This window comes from Geotrypetes seraphini, chromosome 5, assembly GCF_902459505.1.
Source record: "Geotrypetes seraphini chromosome 5, aGeoSer1.1, whole genome shotgun sequence".
In the NCBI taxonomy this organism is placed as follows: Eukaryota; Metazoa; Chordata; class Amphibia; order Gymnophiona; family Dermophiidae; genus Geotrypetes; species Geotrypetes seraphini.
In genome coordinates, this window is record NC_047088.1 from 4,754,798 (window position 1) to 4,780,204 (window position 25,407).

The following is a 25,407-nucleotide window of genomic DNA, read 5'->3' on the forward strand; positions in this document are numbered from 1 at the left end:
CTCAAAGAGAGTATCCTTCCAGTCCATCCCAGACCGCCCTTCTTCAGGAAGCTCAAGCTCTGCTTCATGTCCATGCCATCGAACCAGTTCCCTTGGAACAGCAGAACAGGGGGTTATACTCTCGTTACTTCCTTGTTCTGAAGAAGATGGGTGATCTGTGACCCATTCTGAATCTCAGGGCTCTCAACAAATTTTTAGTCAAAGAAAAATTTCAAATGCTGTCCCTGGCGTCCCTACATTATCAATACAGAGTGCTGCCCTTTGGCCTGGCTTCCTCTCCCAGAGTGTTCACCAAGTGCCTGGTAGTGGTAGCAGCAGCTCTTAGGAACTAGGGTCTTCAGGTATTTCCCTACCTAGACGATTGGCTCATCAAAGATTCCACATCTCAGGGGGTTATTGTAGCGACCCAACAGACTACGTGGTTCCTACAAAGTTTGGGATTCGAGATTAACTTTCACAAATCCCACCTTCAACCCTCCCAGAATCCACAATTCATTGGAGCTGTTCTGGACACTGTCCATCTCAGAGCTTTCCTTCTGCAACAACGTCTGGAAGCTCTTCTTCAACTCTGTCATACAGTTTCTTCCCGCTCTTACATCTCAGCGAAACACATGATGATACTTCTAGGTCACATGGCCTCCATAGTACACGTGACTCCTTTTGCCAGACTTCACCTCAGAATTCCTCAGTGGCCCTGGCATCTCAGTGGACGTAGGTTTGCGACCCACTTTCTCGACATATAGCAGTCACTCCTTCATTGAGACAATCTCTCTGCTGGTGGATGCTCTCTTCCAATCTCTCCAGAGGTTTACTGTTTCAAACGCCCCCCCATCAGAAGGTCCTCACAACAGATTCCTCGACCTACGCTTGGGGCGCTCATCTCGATGGTCTCCATACTCAAGGCCACTGGACCAGTACGGACCGTCAGTGTCACATCAATCTGTTGGAACTCAGAGTGATTTTCAAGGCTCTCATGGCTTTTCAACATCTTCTTCACGACCAGGTAGTCCTCATTGCACGGACAACCAAGTCGCCATGTACTATGTCAACAAACAGGGAGGAACGGGATCTCTCTCCCTTTGTCAGGAAGCTCTGAAGGTTTGGGTCTGGGCAATCCGCCACAACACCTTCCGCAAAGCTGTCTACATCCAAGGGGCGAAGAATTGCTTGGCGGACAACTTGAGTCGTCTTCTCCAACCTCACGAATGGACTCTCCATTCATCGCCTCTTCATCACATTTTTTCACAGTGGGGAACACCTCAGATAGACCTCTTTGCAGCTCCCCACAACCACAAACTTCCTCAGTTCTGCTCCAGGATATTCTCTCCCCATCGCATTGAGGCAGATGCTTTCCTTCTGGAATGGACGAATCTCTTCCTTTATGCATTTCCTCCATTCCCCCTCATACTCAAGACTCTAGTCAAGTTGAAGAACGATCCTGCCACCATGATTCTGATTGCTCCTTGGTGGCCGAGACAAGCTAAGAAGAAAAAAAAAAAAAAATTTAAATTGAATCAGGTTGGGCAGACTGGATGGACCATTCGGGTCTTTATCTGCCGTCATCTACTATGTTACTATGTTACTATATATGTAACCTTGGTACTCCCTTCTTCTTCAACTCAGCAGCAGGGAGCCATATCTTCTACCAGTTTTTCCATCTCTGCTTACACAGAGTCAAGGATCTCTGCTTCATCCCAACCTGCAGTCTCTACACCTGACAGCTTGGTACCTCTCAACATGACTCCTCTTCAGTTTTCTCAATCTGTAAGAGACATTTTAGAGGCTTCCAGGAAACCTACCACTAGACAATGCTATCACCAAAAATGGACTAGATTTTCTACGTGGTGTTTTTCTCATGATAAGGAGCCTCAACATTCCTCTTTATCTTCTGTTTTGGATTATCTTTTGCACTTATCACTTCTGGCCTCAAGTCTACATTGATCCGAGTCCATCTCAGTGCAATTGCAGCTTTCCATCAGCCTATTGAAGGGAAACCCCTTTCTGATCATCCGGTGGTTTCCAGATTCATGAAACCTCCTCTCAAACTGCCTCCTGTGGTTTGGGACCTTAAGTTGTTCTTGCTCAATTGATGAAGCCTCCTTTTGAACTAATAGATTCGGCTCATCTGAAGTATCTCATTTGGAACGTGGTGTTTCTCATTGCCCTCACTTTGCCCTTTCGTTTCCTCACTGACGTACTGTGCCAGTAACAGTGTCCTTCCTTGAAGAAGACTTGAAACTCGAGTCGGGGGGACAGGGTCATTAGAATGGAATAAACAACTATCAATATAGAAAATGTTTTAATCAGCACGAGTCACTTTCAACGCCACTGGGGTTCTGTGCCAGCTTTTTATCATCCAGATCAGATAAGTTTTTTTCTTTATCTTTATTTCTTCATTGTATGAGTGGATGGTAATAGGGGACGGTGGAAACGATGATGGTCCCCCATTGAACCTCAGTTGGTGTTATCACCAGTTCACGGGTTCAGGGTCTGAGTTTTTCACAAAATTATTTATTATAAGTTACATGTAATTTGGAGCTGTGATTATTGTTAACATAGAGAAAGAAACAACAGGTTTTAGCAGTCTGTTGAAAGTGACAGTACACTTGACACTGAGCGCACCAGGCTTCATGGACGACATCACCCACATGTGAAAATATATGCCTGCTTTCCTCAGAGATCATCTGCTACAGGTAAGTAACTTTGCTTTTTTAGCATAAATATTGTATTAATTATCAGACATTAATATTTAGACAAAAAATATGTTAAGCTATAGACAGTAGTCTTAACAATATTTTTGTTATTCCGACATTGTTTTGATGACATGTAACAAAGTTAACACCAATAATATAACCTGTGACTGATCAGGTTTTTGTACAATGTGCTTCAGTTGTTAACAACCACATTACCATGCATTATAATGTGGTGTACGGTAATGGTTTTAGTGTGAATTAACACATGCTGAAATTATTTCTGAATTGCTCAGCCAATAAGACCCATAGTAAATCAAGTTAAACATGCGTTAATGCTTTCTGCATCAGTCTCTATGATGACTTGTATGATGCTACAGGAAGTCATCATATATGATAATGTTATTTTTTTCGATAACATTTTTAATTAGCATGGTTAACTTTGACTTATGATTGATGTAGGTCTTTGGGATAGCCTTTAAGAATAAAACAGGCATAATTTTCAAATTTGTTTTAGGACCTATTATAAAATTTTCTTATGTAGATGTAATTTTGTTTCTAAAATGGTTGGAGAATTGAAATGGATATGACAGAGACATAAAAGCCTCTATCTGTTGCTTTTTAGCTATTGCAGAGCTCCTTCATCATGAGATCTCCCTTGATTTATGCCTGAACACTTCTAAACTACTCCTGGAACATGGCAGGTACAAGAAACACCAGTATGTCCTTTCTAATAAATACATTTATCCCAGGACAAGCAGGCAGCCTATTCTCACATATGGATGATGTTATACACGGAGCCCGGATGTGGACAGCCTCGCAAGCAGACATGCTTGGAGAAACGTAGAAGTTTTGAGTCTGCCGCACTGCACATGCATAAGTGCCTTCCCGCCCAGCACAGGGCAAGTCTCCTCAGTTCTCAGTTTTCCATGGAGCTGAGAAGTCTGTCTTTAACGCTCATCATGAAACTTCGTTGCTTCATGCCTTCTCTTCACCACGGTTTATGTTAGTTATTTCACGAATCGCTGTGTTAATTTCTTTATTTTCTGTTTAAAAAAAAGACTTATTTTTTCTTCGTCGACTGACTGGCGGGGCAGGTCATTCACCCGCAGCCTGCGGACTTTGACTTTGCAGCGGCTATCTTCCCTTCTATGTCCGGGCCAGTAATGGGCTTCAAGAAGTGTTGCCAGTGCCAGCGTGCGATTTCCCTCACGGACCCACACCACTGGTGTTTTAAGTGTCTCAGACCTGACCACAGTCTGAAGTCGTGACCGCGCTGTGCTACTCTTCAACCTCGAGCCCTTAAACGTCGTCGGGTTCAAGTGGACAAGCTGTTCAGGATGGACTCTTCAGCTACACATTTGACCTTGTGTCCCGACTCGGTCCAGACTTCAGCCGGCGGTCCTCCACGACTCTGTCCTCGAGTCTCATCAGACCTTCCTCGTTTGGATCGTCTTTGGCCTCGAGTACGCCTGCTTTATCTTCCCCTGAGCTTCCCTCAGGTCAGATACCTAAGCAGAAGGTCTCAATCAGTCCAAGCCAAAGCATGCTTCTACTGCTACCTCAGAGCCTTTAGCCTCAGCAAGTGGTCCAGTTTCAGACTCAGATCCACAATTGCAGGCTTCTTTCCAGACCATGTTAGAGCAGAAATTTGTTCAGTTACTGACCAAACACATTCCTGCCTCGACTGCTTCCTGCAGACCAGCTTGGGTAATCAACAGTCTTCCGCGAGGTCGAGTCCCTGCTTGTGCCTCAAGCTGAATCTACACACTCTATGCAAGGAGTCGAGTCTTTCCGAGTGTCTCGATTGGAATCTTCACACTCTATGCAAGGAGCCGAGTCTTTGCGAGTGTCTCTACAGGAATCCTCACACTCCATACATGGACCCAAGTCTGTGGGAGTGCTTTGAGATTCCTTGATCCAAACCACTGAGTCTATGGGGTTTCGATCTACAGCTTCTAGCCCTATTCATTCACCAGCGGCACTGCCCGTTTCCAGGCATAGGGCAAACTCTCCTCGATCTCAACCGAGACCTACTTCCTGGCAGCACTCTCATCATAGATCGAGGCCCTCATCAAGGCATCCATCAAGGCGCAGGTCTTCTTCCGCAGAAAAGCCTTCCTCGTCCAGGCCTCATTCCAGACCTTACAGTTCTTCGAGGCCTCTAACCCCTCAATCGAGGTCTACACTTCCAGACCCCGAGGACTCAGTTGATTCCAATGCCTCCTCCAAGTCTGTATATTCTTTGGGTTACCAGTACTCCAGAGCGCCTCGAGGTCATCAAGTCCTTCTCGAGGCTAGGCTCTGGCAGGTCAATTATCTTTTTCCTCCTTTCTTTGTCAAATGGCTGACGACCTGAAAATTAAATTGGACGCTGGTTCTAAATATTCTAAGGAGTATTTAGAGGAAAAGCTTCTGCCTCAGCCTCCTGCAGAGTCACTCAAGCTTCCTCTTAATAGACTTTAGTCTCAAACTTTCAAACAAAATCTAGAGACTCCTTATACTATACCTGCTGTTCCAGGTAAATTGGAATCGAGGTATAGGGATTTGAGAATTCACAGTTATCTCATCAATCCCTTCTTGTGGAATCTTCATTAAAGAGAACCCATCCTTCCAGAGTCTATGCCACAGTACCTCCTGGAAGCAAGGGCAAGACCATGGACAAGTTTGGCCGTCGTCTTTATCAGAATTCCATAATGGCCTCTAGAGTCCTAAATAACAATTTCATCTTCACAACTTATTTGAAGTTTTTAATTGACCATCTTCCAAGTTTTATGCAGAACTTGGATGAACATAAGAACATAAGAATTACCATCTCCGGATCAGACCCTGGGTCCATCAAGTCCGGTGATCCGCACACGCGGAGGCCCCGCCAGTTTTAGTCCCCATATCATTGTATGCTTCTCAAGGGAGATGTGCATCTAATTTACCCTTACCCGTATCACTCTATGCCACTCTTAAGGAGAAGCGCATCTAGTTTACCCTTAAATCCTAGAACGGTGGATTCTGCAATTACTTCCTCTGGGAGAGCATTCCAGGTGTTCACCACTCGCTACGTGAAACAGAACTTCCTGATATTCGTCCTGGACCTGTCCCCCCTGAGCTTCAGTCTATGTCCTCTTGTCCATGTCACACTGGACATTGTAAATAACTGCTTTCCCTGCTCCATTTTGTTGAATCCTTTCAGTATTTTGAAAGTCTCGATCAGATCCCCTCGCAGTCTCCTCTTCTCAAGGGAGAACAACCCCAGTCTCCTAAGTCGTTCCTCGTAGTCCAGGTTCTCCATACCTTTCACAAGCTTCGTTGCTCATCTCTGCACCCTCTCTAGCAGTTTTATATCGCAGTTTTATATAGCAGTTTTATATCGCAGTATTCCAGGTGCGGTCTGACCATGGCTCTGTAGAGCGGTATTATAACTTTCTCTGATCTACTCTAATTCCCTTCTTTATCCTGCCTAGCATTCTATTTGCTTTCTTTGCTGCTGCCGCACATTGCGCCAACGGTTTCAGGGTCCTATCTATCAGTACACCCAGGTCCTTTTCCTGTTCGGTCTTTCCCAGAGTTACACCTGACATACTATACTTGTGATCTTTATTTTTTCTGCCTAAATGCATCACTTTGCATTTTTCTACAATAAAATTAATCTGCCATTTATCTGGCCACTTCTCCAATTGATTCAAGTCGCTCTGGAGTTCCTCGCTGTCCTTCTGCGATCTGATTGCCCGGCATAGCTTTGTGTCGTCTGCAAACTTGATGATTTCACTGGATGTTCCTTCTTCCAGGTCATTTATGAAAATATTAAATAAGATGGGTCCAAGTACTGAGCCCTGGGGTACACCGCTAGTCACTTTTTCCCATTCTGAGAACTTCCCATTTATGCCCTCTCTCTGTTTTCTGTTCTCTAGACATTTGCCTATCCATCTTAGTATATCTCCCTCTATTCCATGGCCTTGTAATTTCCTGAGAAGTCTTACATGTAGAACCTTGTCGAACGCTTTCTGAAAGTCGAACTATACAATAGCCACCGGTTCTCCACTATCAATTTGTCTGTTCACTGTCTCAAAAAATTAAAGTAGGTATGTAGATATGTGGAGTTTCTAGAGCTCACTGCTACCTTGGTGCAACTCTGACTACATTTTCTCCAGTCATCTTACGATGCTTTTGAACTTTTTTTCAGGGTCACTGCTTTCTCAGTAGCGATGTGCCGCCTGGCCTGGCTTCACACCATTGATATGGACCCTAATCTTCTGGATTGTCTAGCTAGTATTCCTTGTGAGGGCAATGACCTCTTTGATGAATCTATAGAGGCCGCCACCAAGAAATTGTCTGAGCATGAAAAATCTTTTGCTTCAATTGTCAGACCAAAGCCTAAGCCAGCTCCTGCAAAGCCTTCTCTACCTCTTCCAATTTTCCAGAGGCATTATCCTCCAAGGGTGGCACCTTATACTCGAGCACCCCCCAAGAAACAAAAGCAACAGAAACCTCAGCCTTCTGCTGCACCTAAGGCTGCTCAGCCTTTTTGGCTGTCTCACACAGAGCATAACCTCCATCGTTCTGCGTCTGTCCTTTCTTCCCCCCAAAGGAGGTCATCTCCATCATTTTTGCCATCGATGGGAGACCATTACATCTGACCTCTAGGTGTTGTCAATAATCAGGGAAGGATACTCTCTTCATTTCTCTCCGATTCCCCCAGAGATTCCTCCAAGAGAGTATCCTTCCAATCCATTCCAGACCGCCCTTCTTCAGGAAGCTCAAGCTCTGCTTCATCTCCGTTCCATCGAGGAGGTTCCATTGGAACAGCAGAGCAGGGGGTTTTACTCTCGTTACTTGCTAGTTCTGAAGAAGACGGGCGATCTGTGACCCATTTTGGATTTCAGGACTCTCAATAAATTTTTAGTCAAAGAAAAATTTTGTATGCTGTCCCTGGCATCCCTTTATCCCTTTCTAGATTAGAACGATTGGTTATGTTATCTAGATCTCAAGGAGGCTTTCACTCACATCTCCATTCATCCAGCCTCCCATCAGTGCCTCAGATTTTGGGTGGGGAATCTGCATTTTCAATACAGAGTGCTATCCTTTGGCCTAGCATCATCTCCCAGAGTGTTCACCAAGTGCCTTGTAGTGGTAGCAGCAGTTCTAAGGAACCATGGTCTTCAGGTGTTTCCCTACCTAGACGACTGGCTCATAAAAGATTCAACATCTGAAGGAGTTATTGTAGCGACAGAACGCACTACGTGGTTCCTACAAAGCTTGGGATTCAAAATCAACTTTCCCAAATCACAACTTCAGCCTTCTCAGAATCTAAACTAAACTAAACTAAGCCTTAGGTTTATATACCGCATCTTCTCCACTGAAGTTCATCGGAGCTGTTCTGGACACTATCCAACTCAGAGCATTCCTTCCTCAACAAGTCTGGATGCTCTTCTTCAGCTCTGTCACAAAGTGTCTTCCTGCTCTTCACTCTCAGCAAGACACATGATGTTACTACTAGGTCACATGGCCTCCACAGTACACGTGACTCCTTTTGCCAGACTTCACCTCAGAATTCCTCAGTGGACTCTGGCATCTCAGTGGACGCAGGCTTGCGATCCACTGTCTCGACACATTACAGTCACTCCTTCATTGAGACAGTCTCTCCGCTGGTGGATGCTTTCTTCCAATCTCTCCAGAGGATTACTGTTTCAGACGCCACCTCATCAGAAGGTTCTCACGATAGATTCTTCGACCTACGTTTGGGGGGCTCCTCTCAACGGTCTCCGTACTCAAGGCCACTGGTCCAGCACGGATCGTCAGTGTCATATCAATCTGTTGGAACTCAGAGCGATCTTCAATGCTCTCAAAGTTTTTCAACATCTTCTTCACGACCAGGTAGTCCTCATCTAGATGGACAACCAAGTCGCCATATACTATGTCAACAAGCAGGGAGGAACGGGATCTCTCTCCCTTTGTCAAGAAGCTCTGAAGGTTTGGGACTGGGCAATCCTCAACAACACCTTCCTGAAAGCTGTTTACATCCAAGAAGCGAAAAACTGGCAGACAAATTGAGTTGTCTTCTGCAACCTCACGAATGGACACTCAATTCCTCGCCTCTTCATCACATTTTTTCTCAGTGGGGGACTCCTCAGATAGATCTTTTTGCATCTCCCCACAACCACAAATTGCCTCAGTTCTGCTCCAGGATATATTCTCCTCATCGTCTCGAGGCAGATGCTTTGCTACTGGAATGGACGAATCTTTTCCTGTATGCATTCCCTCTCATTCTCAAAACTCTTGTCAAGTTGAAGAACGATTATGCCACCATGATTCTGATAGCTCCTCGGTGGCTGAGACAACCTTGGTACTCCCTTCTACTTCAACTCAGCAGCAGGGAGCCATACCCTCTACCAGTTTTTTCGTCTCTGTTTACACAGAGTCAAAGATCTCTACTTCACCACAACCTGCAATCTCTGCACCTGACAGCTTGATATCTCTCAACATAACTCATCTTCAGTTTTCTAAACCTGTAAGAGACATTTTAGAGGCTTCCAGAAAGCCTACCACTAGACAATGCTACCACCAAAAATGGACTACATTTTCTACATGGTGCATCTCTCTTGATAAGGAGCCTCAGCATTCCTCCTTATCTTCTGTTCTGGTATATCTTTTGCACTTATCCACCTCTGGCCTCAAGTCTACATCGATCCAGGTCCATCTCAGTGCAATTGCTGCTTTCTATCAGCCTATTGAAGGGAACCCCTCTCTGCTCATCCGGTGGTTTCCAAATTCCTCTCATACCACCTCTGGTGGTATGTGGTTCTTCTCAATTGATGAAGCCTCCATTTGAACCAATGTTTACGGCTCATCTGCAATATCACACTTGGAAAGTAATGTTTCTCATTGCCCTCACATCTACATGAAGAGTCAGTGAGCTGCAAGCTTTAGTTGCTGATACAGCTCTCACTTGATCCAGTGGATCCTTTGCCCCGATCCAGCTAGGCGTGTGAGCTACTCCCCCTGCAGTCCGTTGGAGAGATCAATCTGCCTGCTTTTAAATATCAGCAGCAGTGGGAGATCAACTGCTTTTACACCTAAGCAGCAGCGGGACCAGCCGCAACCACCGAGAGCCCACAGACCTGATCCTGCCAGGAGTGTGAGCTCCGCCCCCCCCTGCAGTCCGCTAGGAAGATCAACTGCTTTTACACCTAAGCAGCAGCGGGACCAGCCGCAACCATCGAGAGCCCACAGACCCGATCCTGCCAGGAGTGTGAGCTCCGCCCCCCCTGCAGTCCACTAGGAAGATCAACTGCTTTTACACCTAAGCAGCAGCAGGAGCAGCCGCCACTACCGGGAGCCCTTTGCCCCGATCCAGCCAGGCGTGTGAGCTCCTCCCCCTGCAGTCCATTGGAGAGATCAATCTGCCTGCTTTTAAATATCAGCAGCAGTGGGAGATCAACTGCTTTTACACCTAAGCAGCACGGGACCAGCTGCAACCACCGAGAGCCCACAGACCCGATCCTGCCAGGAGTGTGAGCTCCTCCCCCTGCAGTCCGTTGGAGAGATCAATCTGCCTGCTTTTAAATATCAGCAGCAGTGGGAGATCAACTGCTTTTACACCTAAGCAGTAGCAGGACCAGCCGCAACTACCGGGAGCCCATAGACTAGAAGACAGAACTGCCTGCCTGCATAAATAACTGTTAGGCATATGTTTCCATCAGAGACATACAATTACTAGATGGAGGTGTAACTGTTAATTGCATGTATAATTGTTAGAGACTTGAATTAGGACAACCTAGGAACTATAGAGGCTTGTGTTATCATCAAAGACACATATAGTTGCTAAATGAATGAGTAATTGTTAGATGCTTGCGTAATTACTAGAGACTTGCAATAGAATTGCTTAACGAACTATATCTACTTGGGCCACCTTCAAAACTACGCCAATCCAATTAACAACCATATAAACGATAACTCAAGAATTCACTGGCATTCCATTACACTTTTTGTGCTAGGAATAATACTTTACCCTGCTAACATGAATCCCCTCCTGATTTTAGTGATCTGTCTGTTAATTGGCAACATCAAAGATGTTAACTCACTCCACCCACAATTACAATCAATCAACTACCCGGATCTATCAATTTTACACATCACTAATTCACAAGAAAACACAATAAATCATATTACCGTTATCTCAAATAAAAGAAGACATCAACGAACACTTAAAAAAAGAATAAGGCAAGTAAAACCCGTCAAAACCACTACCGCTACCAAAACTATCACACCCACATCTGTCTCCTGTGCATACCTTAATACTAGATCTGTCAGGAATAAAGCTTTCCTAATTAATGATTGGATCATCAACAAGCAAATAGCCTGCCTTTTACTAACTGAAACATGGCTACTATCTGAAGATGATCGAATAATAATAATTGATCTCCTACCAAGCAATTTCAAAATCCTTCCACTAAACCGCGTGGGAAAAAAAGGAGGAGGATTAGCAATTATTCTTAAAGAAGGATTTGACTTTGAACTTCTGGATTCCAAAATGACAGACCATTTAGAAATTTTAGCCTGTAAAATTAGCAACTGTCAACTAGAAGAATCCCTATCCTGCATATTATTCTATGTCCCATCAAAAAGCTGGCCAAAAGCCAAAGAAGACTTCTTTGCATTTGTCCTAAACAATTCAATCGGTCCTTCTTATAATATCATCGCAGGCGACATAAACCTACACCTAGATGAAGTGGATAACACAAATGCGATAGAGTCAAAAACTTTCTATCCCTACTCAATTACAATCTTCCTCTACCCACACAAACACATGAAAAAGGCCATCAATTGGATGTGGTAGCCATGTCCACAAAGGATATCCCAGACCCTGCCATTTCGCTACTTAAAGGCACCTGGATTCATGATATCTGGTCTGACCATTTTACTTATTATTTCCAGCTATTCTGGTCTTATCATAAATGTAAAACACGCCCAATTATAAAAAGAGAACATCACACAAGAGGCTATATTAATCCAAAAGAATTCTGGTCACAATACGAATTGCAAACAGAGATAGATGAAGGAATCGATTTTTGGGATCACTGGACAATAACCAGCACATCCATTTTAGATAAAATCGCCCCTATACGTAATAGCAAAAGCAATTCAAATAAATATAATGGTTTGACATCGAACTTCTAATAATGAAACAACTAGCTAGACGACTGGAAAGAACTTGGAAAAAAAACAGGAGAACTAGCCGACCGTAACAACTGGAGAACTAACATAAAAATCTACAAACAAATGTTAAAAGACAAACGTAAAGCATTCTACTCCACTAAAATCAACTCATCTTGTAATGGTTCACAAGGAATCAATACAAAAGAGCTATTCAACCTGATCACAAATTTATTTGACACCACTCGCTACACCTCACCCACACACAACATTAAACTACCCTCTGCAAATGACTTAGCTCTGTACTTCGATTCTAAAATTAAGAACCTTAGAATCCATTGTTCAACAAACGACTCTTGTGATCATCAAATAGCGAACACCCAAGGAAATGATATACCGGCAGACATGATCTGGAGTTCCTTTCAGGATTTAGAGTGGAATGATTATATCAGATTATATAACAAATACTCTAGATCACAGTTCTTCAACCGCCGGTCCGCGGACCGGTGTCGGTCCGCAGAAAATTTCTGCCGGTTCGCGCAGGGCCGGCGAGATCAAGTCAGCAGTTAAATTTCCTGCCGACTGAGGTTCCTCCCAACTAATGTTTCTCCCAGCCTCAGGCGATCAAGATAGGCTGCCAACGTCGGGGCCTTCCCTCTGTGAGTCTCGCCTGTTCGGAAACAGGAAGTTGAAACAATATAGGCGGGACTCAGAGAGTGAAGGTCCCGACGTCGGCAGCGTGTCTTGATCGCCACCCCTGCCGAATTGCTGAAGAGGGCCGCGGGGAAGTTGCGATTAGACCGGAGAGAGCTGCAAATTCCGGTGCAGGTGGAGGGAGATGGTCAGCGTGTGCGAACAAGATCCTGGGGAGCCTTCACAGTGGCTGTCTCCCCTCCCATCAGCTCTCCAATTTGCCAGGGAAGTGATTTACCGGCAACTTCCTGCAGGCAAGTACCGAGAGCTGCTGGAAGGGGAGGAAGCCACTGTAGGAGGCTGGGAAGGTCTGGAAAAGGGAGAGCTGTTACTGGACTTGAAGGGAGTTAGAAGGAGAGATGCTGCTGGGAGGGGAGGAGGGAAAGGTATGGGAAGAGAGTTAATGCTGGATAGAGGGAGGAGGGAAGGGAGAAGAAGGAGAGATGCTGCTGGGAGGGGAGGAGGGAAAGGGATGGGAAGAGAGTTACTGTTGGATAGAGGGAGGAGGGAAGGGAGAAGAAGGAGAGATGCTGCTGGAAGGGGAGGAGGGAAAGGGATGGGAAGAGAGTTAATGTTGGATAGAGGGAGGAGGGAAGGGAGAAGAAGGAGAGATGCTGCTGGGAGGGGAGGAGGGAAAGGGATGGGAAGAGAGTTACTGTTGGATAGAGGGAGGAGGGAAGGGAGAAGAAGGAGAGATGCTGCTGGGAGGGGAGGAGGGAAAGGGATGGGAAGAGAGTTAATGTTGGATAGAGGGAGGAGGGAAGGGAGAAGAAGGAGAGATGCTGCTGGGAGGGGAGGAGGGAAAGGGATAGGAAGAGAGTTAATGTTGGATAGAGGGAGGAGGGAAGGGAGAAGAAGGAGAAATGCTGCTGGGAGGGAGGAGGGAAAGGTATGGGAAGAGAGTTAATGTTGGATAGAGGGAGGAGGGAAGGGAGAAGGAAAAAAAGGAAGGAGGGTAGGGAGAAAGAAAAAAAGGAAGGAAACAGCTGGCAGGGAGATTACAGGAGGGGAAGGGGGTCAGGGTGGAATGGAGAGATCAGATGAGAGAAAGGGGAGAGAGAGGAATGAGAAAATAGAGAGACATTGATGCTGGAAAGGGGGTCAGCAGAGAAATGAGAGAGGGATAAAGATGCTAGATCTGGTGTAGGAGAGATAAAAATGAAGAAGGCAGTGAAGCTGGAATGAATGATGTAAAAAGGAGAGAGGAGGATGGACAAGGAAGAGGGGCATAGAAAGAAGTCAGATTCATATGGAAGGGGGAGAGGGCAGACATTGGATGGAACGGGCAGATGCTGAAAGGAAAAGAGTGAAAAGAAGATGAAAGCAGAAACCAGAGACAACAAAAGGTAGAAAAAAATAATTTTATTTCTATTTTGTCATTAGAATATATCAGATTTGAATTATATATCCTGCTAGAGACATAACTGGGGACTGCAGTATTCTGTTAGCATGATATTTCTATGTAGCATTCTATAATAACTTGGCTTGTTCAGTTTTCTTGATAGTAGAGGGGATATATGTGAAGGGGAGGGGAGACAGGGGTTTTGTTGGTCCGTGCTCTGTATATTTGTATTTATAAAATCACAATTGTTCAGGATATTGTTTCTTTTTATACTTTAATAAAATACGTTCAATATAAAATCATAATTGCGGCTTGTGCAGATGGGATCAGATGGTTTGCGGGGACCGAGCTCGCGGAGATGGGGCGTAAACGGGGTTTTTAAATTTTAGTCCTAGTAGTTTGCCGATCCACAAAATAATTCTTTTATTTCTGCCGGTCCACGGGTGTAAAAAGGTTGAAAAACACTGCTCTAGATCCTATTGCGTTCTGGACTCATGCCCCCCAGAAATTATGAAAGCAGCACCTTTAGAATTTAAATTATCACTGATGCAATACTTGGCTTACAACCTAAACAATGGGAAGTTCCTCTCTAATAATGGTCACATTATTATAACCCCAATTCTAAAAAATCGTAAAGTATCCTCAGCCCTAATATCTAACTATAGAACGGTAGCTTCTATTCCATTTATTATAAAAATTATGGAGGGATTGGTTCACACCCAACTGATGGGTTATCTTGATCAATTCTCTCTCCTCCATGAAACTCAATCTGGTTTTAGGCCATTATTCAGTACGGAGACAGTAATTGCGGCTATCTTAGACAATTTGCACCAACTGTTTAGTAAAGGCCTTAATGCCCTGATAATGCAATTCGATATGAGTTCTGCCTTTGATCTAGTGGACCACATGAAACTGCTGCAATGCCTGGATGCCATTGGTATCCGGGATAAGGTGCTGAACTGGTTCCGTGGCTTCTTTTTATCCCGCACCTATCAGGTTCGTTTTAATTATGAGCTTTCCGACACCTGGAGCAATCCATCCGGTGTGCCCCAAGGCTCTCCACTATCCCCATTGCTCTTCAACGTCTACATGTCCTCACTGGGCACGAAGCTAACCCAGCTGGGGATAAAACTATTTAGTTATGCAGATGATTTTACGATTATCATCCCATTCACCAATTCTGTCTCTGAAACTATTCCCAAAGCTTCAGAAGCTATAAACCTATAAACATGATGGAACAATGGATGACAAACTTTAGGCTCAAACTTAATTCAGATAAAACGACTTTTTTCATTGCTTCACCACATCCACTTGACATTAAATCACCCCTCTGTATCAATAACCTTAGTTACCCTATCCAGCCCTCCATAAAGATACTAGGTGTAACTCTGGATCAATGCCTAACCATGAAAGACCAAGTAGATTCCTTAATCAGAAAGGGATTTTTCACTCTCTGGAAACTCAGATCCCTTAAAGCTTATTTTGTTACATCGGTTTTTAGAATCCTAGTCCAATCCCTCATACTAAGCCTGCTTGACTACTGTAACATCGCCTATTTGGCAATTTCCCAAAAAAATATGTGACGCCTACAACTGTTGCAGAATGCGGCAGTCAGACTAATCTTTGGACTAAAAAAATTTGACCACGTGATACCCTACTACCGGCAGCTACATTGGCTGCCGATGAAGGCACGCGTAAAGTTCAAATTTGCCTGTTTCTGCTTTAAAGCATTACACGGACTTGCCCCCAAATACATTACTAACCTTTTCTCCTTCTCAACCAACAGACACAAGAGAAGTTCACATTCCAACTTTGTTTCCCCCCCCCAGTGAGAGGTTGCAAACTGAAAAAACACCATGAATTCCTTCTCTCACACCAAGCAGCATCATGGGGTAAAGACCTAGAACAATTACTTTCGCCCTCTACTTATGAGGAATTTAGGAAACGTCTAAAAACACACCTGTTCCTAAAACATCTTGACAACTGATCCACTTATCTCTTTCCTCTCAATAGCGACCTACTGTCCTTTTGATCACTTTTCTCCTCAACAATGAATTTCCTGTCTAATTACTTCTCTTTCTTCTTCCCCTCTTGAAGTCAGTCAATTTTGTATCTTTGCTTAATCTTTTGTAAACCAAGTTTATTAGATATCTTGATTTATCGCCTATTCACATTTCTAGGCGATGTACAAATTGTTCAAAAATTTAAATAACATATCATTGAACATACAATAATTTGGGTAAGAAAAGTAAACTTATTTAAATAGATATAAATACATTTAGATGAAATATTTCTACATATAATAATAAAACAAAAGGGAAGTTATTTAATGGTTACATTCATTGTTAAGTTCAATAATTCGAGGGAAATACATTAGGAGGGGAGACGTAGACAATAAATACAGAAAATTAAGTTGGCGATGCAGAAGAGTTTAGTCATTAAAAGCATCTGTAAATAAAAAACTTTTAAGATTGGCCTTAAATTTTTCTAAATTTTTTTCTTGTCTTAAATAGAGTGGGAGATCATTCCAGGACTGAGGGGCTGTTATGGAAAAGATTGTATTACGCCTTGTGTTGATGACTTTTAATGAGGGGATAGCTAATAGTTGTTGATCCTGTGATCTGAGAGATCTAGAGGTGGTATATGGTATTAAGACTCTATAAATAAAGGCAGGAGTTTTGAATTCTAAAGCTTTAAAGGTAAATAAGCATTGTTTGTATATAATGCGGTGTGCTACCGGAAGCCAGTGTGCTTTCTTGAGTAATGGTGACACATGATCAAATTTTTTGGCTTTATATATAATTTTAATGGAGGCATTCTGAACTTCACGGTATTGCGGTATATAAGCTGTTATTATTATTATTATTATCATGACAAGGTGGTCCTTTGTACTCATCCTAAATTCTTACCTAAAGTGGTTTCAGAATTTCATCTCAACCAAGCTTCATTCTAATCCTGGAAAATCAACTCTTCATACTCTGGATTGTAAGCATGCTTTGGCTTTCTACTTGGAACACATCAAACCACACAGAACTGCTCCTCAACTTGTTCTCTTCTTCGATCCAAACAAGTTGGGACATCCAATTTCTAAGCGTACCATCTCCAACTGGATGGATGCTTATATATCTTTCTGCTGTGCCCAGGCTGGACTGCATCTACAGAGTCGAGTCACAGCCCACAAAGTCAGAGCTTCAGTGACTTTCCACAGATCTACACCTATTGAGGAAATTTGCAAAGCTGCTACCTGGTCCTTGGTTCATACTTTCACCTCTCACTATTGTCTGGATGTTTTCTCCAGACGGGATGGCCATTTTGGCCAGAGAGTATTACAAAATTTATTTTCCTAAGTTGCCAACTCTCCCACCATCCCATTCTGGTTAGCTTGGAGGTCACCCATATGTGAGAATAGGCTGCCTGCTTGTCCGGGATAAAGCACAGTTACTTACCGTAACAGTTGTTATCCAGGGACAGCAGGTAGCTATTCTCACAACCCACCAACCTCCCCTGCTAGCTATCTGAACTGAGGAGACTCGCCCTGTGCTGGGCGGGAAGGCACTCGCGCATGCGCGGTGCTGCAGACTCAAAACTTCTACATTTCTCCAAGCAAGTCTGCTTGTGAGGCTGTCTGCATCCGGTCTCCGAGGATGACGTCTCCCATATGTGAGAATAACTGCCTGCTTCCCTGGATAACAACTGTTATGGTAAGTAACTGTGCTAAAAGTAATCTTGCTAAAATTTGCTGCCACCGCAAATATAACCTGAATTACTACCACATTCTCTGACAACAAAGATGCGTCCACCTGCAAAGAAAAGCTATTTAACTTCCTAGTATATCTACACTGAAAATGCTACAATTTAAACTACCCTATGTCCACTAATTCTGTATTTGTAAGTCTAAATGTTATATCTATACTGTAATTGCTGTAGTCTAAACCCTTGTCCATGCAAGTCTATGTCTCACTAAAATTTGTCCTTCCCATAATATGAATGTACTCCTGTAACCCATTCTGGGCTCCTTTGGGAGTATGGGCTAAATGTCTTAAATTTTAAAAAATACATTAAAGGTAGCTACCATCAATTTAACCATAAGCACTCAAGTGAAAATGAGACATAAAGCAAAAAGAAAAACACTTATTGATGTCATGGACCCACCCCAGCTCCCCCCTCCAGCTTGGTCTATCACCCCTAGATCCAACACATTCAGCCTGCTAGTCCTGTACCTCCCATCTGCTCACCTAGTGTCCTACCACACAAACACCAAACCCTGACCCAACAATCATCAATCAAAGCACTACAACCCACACATTCAGACATCCCTGCCCCATCCTCGCACACAGCCCATTCTAGTCCAGCCCTTCCTCCCCTTACACCACCCCAAATCTTCCAAAACCTCAGGTCTGTCACCATCTCCCTTCCCCAGCCTCAGTATTCTAACTGTTCACCGCTGCATTGTGAGGAAAAGGAAAAAAAAATCAGAAATGAAAAACTAGAATAGGACCGCATCCAATCTGAGGCATCCCTCTACCAGCCTGAAGGAGCAGAATGATAAATAAATCTGGGAGGATAGCAGTTCAAGATCTTTTGCCCTTGGGCCATATCCATGTGGCAATTTACTACTGAGCAGATGCATGAAAGAGCCAGAGGCAGAAATATAACCAAAACATGGTCCAAAATACTGCCTGTCCCCCAGTTTCTAAGTCCAGTGGCCGGTAGAATATCCATGTCCTCTGCGTTAGGAAAAGAACCATGGGGCGGTTATGACATAAGGCCAATGGTTTGCACTAAGTTGCGCCTGCAAGCCCTCCATGTGCAAACAGAGAAAGAACAAAATGAGAGAGTCTGGAACCTACCGAAACAATCAGGGCTTTCTAACATAATTAGTTAAGACAACTGGGCCAAGAAAACTTTGAGTTCATCCAGTTTTGTGAAAGTCAAAGTACAATTTTCATGTGTAATTCTCACCCTGGCTAGAAACTGCAAAGCAAACGTAATGCTTTTCTGATATAACTAAGTGCAATAAGAGGCCAAGGCCCTCCTCGTGATCCTTATAGGCCAAATCCTGTTTGGTTTTATAATGAATTTGCCACTAGAAATATCGATTTAATTGAAAGAAACAATATATACTATATCACCAACCCATATACTTAACTAGTCTAGTTCATCAATATTCTGTATCAAAGGTGGAGAGAGTTAGAGTGGCTGTATTATTGTGTACTTAAGAACATAAGCAATGCCTCTGCTGGGTCAGACCTGAGGTCCATCGTGCCCAGCAGTCTGCTCAAGCGGCGGCCCAACAGGTCCAGGACCTGTGCAGTAATCCTCTATCTATACCCCTCTATCCCCTTTTCCAGCAGGAAATTGTCCAATCCTTTTTTGAACCCCAGTACTGTACTCTGCCCTATTATGCTCTCTGGAAGCGCTTTCCAGGTGTCCACCACACGTTGGGTAAAGAAGAACTTCCTAGCATTCGTTTTGAATCTGTCCCCTTTCAACTTTTCTGAATGCCCTCTTGTTCTTTTATTATTCGAAAGTTTGAAGAATCTTTCCCTCTCTACTCTCTCTATGCCCTTCATGATCTTATAAGTCTCTATCATGTCCCCTCTAAGTCTCCTCTTCTCCAGGGAAAAGAGACCCAGTTTTTCCAATCTCTCAGCGTATGAAAGGTTTTCCATCCCCTTTATCAGACGCGTCGCTCTTCTCTGAACCCTCTCGAGTAACGCCATGTCCTTCTTAAGGTACGGCGACCAATATTTGACGCAGTACTCCAGATGCGAATGCACCATCACCCGATACAATGGCAGAATAACTTCTTTCGTTCTGGTTGTAATACCCTTCTTGATTATGCCTAACATTCTGTTTTCCTTCTTAGTGGCCGCTGTGCACTGTGCCGTCGGCTTCATTGTCATGTCTACCATTACCCCCAAGTCCCTTTCTTGGGTACTCTCATTTAATAACATCCCTCCCATCGTATAATTGTACCTCGGGTTTCTGTTTCCCACATGTAATACTTTACATTTCTCAATGTTGAACTTCATCTGCCATCTCGTCGCCCATTCCCCTAGTTTGTTCAAGTCCCTTATAATTCTTCGTAGTCCTCTTTAGTCCGAACTCCACTAAATAGTTTGGTGTCGTCTGCAAATTTTATTATTTCACACTTCGTCCCTGTTTCTAGATCATTTATGAATATATTAAATAGCAGCGGCCCGAGCCCTGCGGGACCCCACTCGTGACTCTCCTCCAGTCCGAGTAGTGGCCCTTCACTCCTACCCGCCAACCAGTTTCTGATCCATCTATGTGCATCTCCTTCCTCTCCATGGTTCTTCAGTTTCCGGAGTAGGCGTTCATGGGGCACCTTGTCAAAGGCTTTTTGGAAATCTAGATATATGATGTCTATGGGCTCTCCTTTATCCATCCGTTTGTTAATTCCTTTGAAGAAGTGCAATAAGTTCGTTAGGCACGATCTCCCCTTGCAGAAACCATGTTGACTGGTTATCAGAAGTTCGTTTCTTTCAAAATGTTAAGAACATAAAAACATAAGCAGTGCCTCCGCCGGGTCAGACCATAGGTCCATGCTGCCCGGCAGACCGCTCCTGCGGCGGCCCAAACAGGTCACGACCTGTCTGAATCACCAGAAGGGGCTCCCTTGCCACCTTGGTTTCTCATTGAAGTCCTATCTTCCCATCGTAGTCCTAACCCTCCGGTCTTGCACATGCACGACCTGTTGGGTTTCTATACTTATTACCTGGTTAGCTTTCTATACTTGTGTTACATCCCAGCTCCTCCCTCAGTATCCCACGATCCCTTTATCCCTCAGGAATCCGTCCAATCCCTGTTTGAATCCCTGTACCGTACTCTGCCTGATCACTTCCTCCGGTAGCGCATTCCAAGTGTCCACGACCCTTTGGGTGAAAAAAAACTTCCTTGCATTTGTTTTGAACCTATCTCCCTTCAGTTTCTCCGAATGCCCCCTCGTACTTGTTGTCCCCTTCAGTCTGAAGAATCTGTCCCTATCCACCCTCTCTATGCCCCTCATGATCTTGAAGGTCTCTATCATATCTCCCCTGAGTCTCCTTTTTTCCAGAGAGAAGAGCCCCAGCCTATCCAACCTCTCGGCGTATGGGCAGTGTTCCAGCCCTTTTACCAGTTTCGTTGCTCTCCTTTGGACTCTCTCAAGTACCGCCATGTCCTTCTTGAGGTGTGGCGACCAATACTGAACGCAGTATTCCAGATGTGGACGCACCATCGCTCGATACAATGGCATGATGACTTCCCGCGTCCTGGTTGTTATGCCCCTCTTTATGATGCCCAGCATCCTGTTGGCTTTTTTCGAGGCTGCTGCGCACTGTGCAGATGGCTTCAGTGATGCATCCACCAGCACACCCAAGTCTCTCTCAAATCTGCTGTCTCCCAACAATGCCCCCCCCCCCCCAATTTGTAGTTGAACAACGGGTTCTTTTTCCCTATATGCATAACCTTGCATTTTTCCACGTTAAAGCGCATTTGCCATTTGTTTGCCCAGTCTTCCAGCTTGTCCAGGTCCCTTTGCAGGTCCTCACACTCCTCCCTGGACCTAACTCTACCGCACAGTTTGGTATCGTCTGCAAATTTTATAACCTCGCACTTTGCCTCCTTTTCCAGGTCATTGATAAATATGTTGAAGAGTAACGGCCCCAGCACCGATCCCTGTGGCACACCGCTCGTGACTCCCCGCCAGTCAGAATATTGGCCCTTCACTCCGACCCTCTGCAGTCTACCCGACAACCAGTGCTTGATCCATCTGTGCACATCCCCTCCCACCCCGTGGTTCCACAGCTTCCTAAGCAGCCTTTCATGTGGCACCTTGTCGAAAGCCTTTTGAAAATCGAGGTAAATGATGTCTATGGGTTCCCCATTGTCCACCCGATTACTTATTCCCTGAAAGAAGTACAGAAGGTTCGTTAGGCACGACCTTCCCTTACAGAATCCGTGCTGGCTTGTTCTCAGTAGGCCATTCCTCTCGATGTGCTCGCAAATGCCGTCCTTGATCATAGCTTCCACCATCTTCCCTATAATTGAAGTCAGGCTCACCGGCCTGTAGTTCCCGGGGTCACCCCTCGATCCCTTCTTGAAGATAGGTGTGACATTCGCCAATTTCCAGTCCTCTGGTACCTCACCAGTTTTCAAGGATAGGTTGCAAACATGCTGGATTGTGCCCGCTATTTCTTGTCTTAGTTCCTTCAGAACCCTTGGGTGGATCCCGTCCGGGCCCGGTGATTTACCGCACTTTAACCTGTCTATCTGTTTGAGGACATCCTCCTTACTTACCTCTATGTGCTCCAATTTTTCGGCCTGTTCCCCACTCATGAGCTCCTCTGAGTCCGGTATATTAGATGTGTCTTCGCTCGTGAAAACCGACGAGAAGAACGTGTTCATCCTCTCAGCTACCTCTTTATCCTCCTTAATCACTCCCTTCCTATCCCCATCGTCCAACGGCCCCACCTCCTCTCTAGCTGGTCGCTTCCCCTTTACGTAACTGAAGAATGCCTTGAAGTTTTTCGCCTCCCTGGCCAGCCCCTCTTCGTATTCCCCTTTCGCTTTTCTAACCTCTTGGTGGCATTCCTTTTGGCATTTCCTGTGCGCCTGGTGATTTTCCTCCGTTGGGTCCTTTTTCCATCTCCGAAAGGATACTTTTTTGTCATTTATTGCCCTCTTTACTTCAGTTGACATCCAAACCGGGTCCTTTGATCGCTTGTTCTTGCAGCCTGTCCTGAAACTGGGGACGTACATTCTTTGTGCTTCCTGCAGGGTGTCCCTGAATAGGGTCCAGGCGCTTCCCACAGTCTCCATCCTAAAGATGTTTCTGAGCTTCCTCCCCACCATTTCCCTCATAGCAACATAGTTCCCTTTCTTGAAGTTGAGCGCAGTTGTTGCGGTCCTCCTTACTATGGGTGTCCCCCTTTCTAATGTGAATCTGATCCCGTTGTGATCACTGTTGCCTAGTGGTCCTCCCACTTCTACCCCTCTTGCAGGCCCCCCTAATCCGTTTAGGATGAGGTCAAGAGTAGCACCCCCTCGAGTCGGTTCTTTGACTAGTTGCTCCATGAAGCAGTCCCTCACAGCTTCTACAAATCCTGTTTCCCTAGTGCAGTTGGAGTGACCCGTACTCCAGTCTATTCCCGGGTAGTTGAAGTCCCCCATCACTGTTACACTTCCAGTCCTGCATTCCTGTCTCAATTCCGCTTCCAAGTCGTGTCCAACTCCTTCTGGCGTACCAGGTGGGCGATAGTACAGCCCCAGTTTTATGCCTGCACCATTGTTTCCCGGCAATTTGACCCATAGCGATTCCAGCCCCTCTGCCTTCGTTGCCATATCCATCCCGACCGAATGGATAGAGTCCTTTATAAATAGTGCTATGCCTCCCCCCTTCTTGTGGGTCCTGTCCCTCCTGTAGAGCTTGTACCCCGGCAGCGCCACATCCCATTGATTTTCCTCTGTCCACCAGGTTTCTGCAATTCCAATTATATCTAGGTCCTCCCCCTTGGCCACGACTTCTAGTTCACCCATCTTGGCCATGAGGCTTCTTGCATTTGCGTATAAGCACCGCAGGTCCCGTAGGTCCCGTCGTTTTCCCTCCACCTCTGCATTTACCTTGGCCGCCTGCCTTTGGATTTCGGGCAGTTCTCCCGTTCCCTGTGCTTCTGCTTTGCCTTCAGCCTTTACCCTCTTAGCTTTCAGCTTCCCCACATTCCTGCCACCCCACTTCCCCGCTTTTCCTCTGGGTTTTCTAGCCCTACCGGCCCCCTCCTGGGCTATCATCCCTTGAGCCTCTGTTTGATCCCCCTCGCCTTGTGGTACCTCTATATTGCCCTCAGCTTTCGCCCTCGTGCCACCCAGTCCCCCTGTGTCTCCATGCCCCTTAGTCTTCTCCCAGCAAGCTCACTTTACTGATGTTTCCCTCGCTGTCTGATCATAAGATCCTCCGGTCCCTCTGCTTCCTCCCTGCAGTCAGCCCGTTCAGCATCTGTTCTGGATACTGTTGTCCGAAGCGTCAACATCAGATCAGCTGTCGGCTTTCCCCCTCTCCTCAGTTTAAAGCCCTCTCGATCTCCTTCCTCACATTGGCTGCCAGTAGTCTAGTTCCCGCTGTGCTCAGGTGCAGGCCGTCCCGCCAGTAGAGCTTGCTCTTTCCCCAGAAGGACGTCCAGTTCCTCACAAAGTGGAAGCCCTCCTCCTGGCACCATCTCCTCAACCATGCATTCACAGCCTGGAGGTCTGCCTGCCTCTTTGCATCTGCTCTCGGTACAGGAGGATCTCCGAGAATGCTATCCTCCGTGTGCTCCGCTTCAGCTTTCGTCCCAGGACCCTGAACTGGTCAGTCAGTGTGGCCATGCTGAAGTTCCTCCGGCTCACATCATTCGTTCCGACGTGGATTATTACCGCAGTCTCCTCTGTCTCTGCTCCGTCCAGGATCCTCTCGATCCTATCGGTGATGTCTCGTGTCTTGGCCCCTGGGAGACAAGTCACTAGCCGGTCCTCCCTTCCTCCAGCTACGTGACTGTCTACCTCTCTCAAGATCGAGTCTCCCACCACAATAGCAGACTTCCCTTTCCTCAGCAACCTCCTCTGCCTCAGGTCCGTGTCCTTGGTGTAGTGCGGTGTCTCTCCCTCGGGGTCCCGGTGAGTCACGGTCTCCTCCTCTTGCATGGTTCCTCCGCTAGGTCCTTCCCCGGTGTCGCCTTGTGGATCCTGGGTCTCGTCTGCCGACATCCGTCTGTGCAGCTGCTGGTCCCGTTCCTCCACCTTCCTATAGGCCTCCTCGATGAATCTCTCGAGGTCTCTCACCTGGTCCACAATGGGGCCTACTCCGTCTGTGTTCTGGGTTGACCAGCTCGTCTCCTCTGTGGTGCGCAGTCCCTCCAGTCCCTCCAGTTCCTGGACCCTGACCCTCAATCTGCCGACCTCCATCCTCAGGCTTTCCAGTTCCTGACACCGACTGCATATGTACTCCCACCTTCCCAAGGGGAGGTAGTCGTACATATTGCACTCTGTCCAGTATACCGGAAAGTATCTCTGGGATCCTGGGTCCTCCATCGCTCTCGTAAAGTGCTGGTGTGCTCCTGCTGATTGGAGCTTGTTATTTTGTTAGCTTCAGAATCCAACTGTCGTCACTGCAGGCACGCCGAACGGTTGAGCGCCGTTGGCGCTGTGCTCTTTTAAATGTTCCCTTTCGGTCAGGGAGGGGGGCGGAGCAGGGCTCCCACGCTGCCTCTCTTCGGGAACAATCTGGATACGCTGGTGGACTGAAAGGGGGCCCGGCTGGCTGCTGTGCTCTTTTAGATGTTCCCTTTCGGTCAGGGAGAGGGGCGGAGCAGGGCTCCCAAGCTGCCTCTCTTTGGGAACAATCTGGATACGCTGTCTCCCGCTGGTGGCCTGAAAGGGGGCCCGGCTGGCTGCTGTGCTCTTTTAGATAGAACATAGAAACATAGAAAGATGACGGCAGAAAAGGGCTATAGCCCATCAAGTCTGCCCACTCTACTGACCCACCCCATTAAGTCT

General features: G+C 45.7%; 1 protein-coding gene across 1 annotated transcript in view; it reads left to right on the top strand.

Annotated features, from left to right (window-relative positions):
• Window positions 1-25,407, top strand: part of TEX11 (testis expressed 11) — a 575,855-nt gene that overhangs the window by 199,891 nt on the left and 350,557 nt on the right. The window contains exon 13 of the mRNA XM_033944972.1: window positions 3,316-3,394. Within this exon, the coding sequence (XP_033800863.1) occupies window positions 3,316-3,394 (79 nt within the window). The remainder of the gene's footprint in view (window positions 1-3,315; window positions 3,395-25,407) is intronic.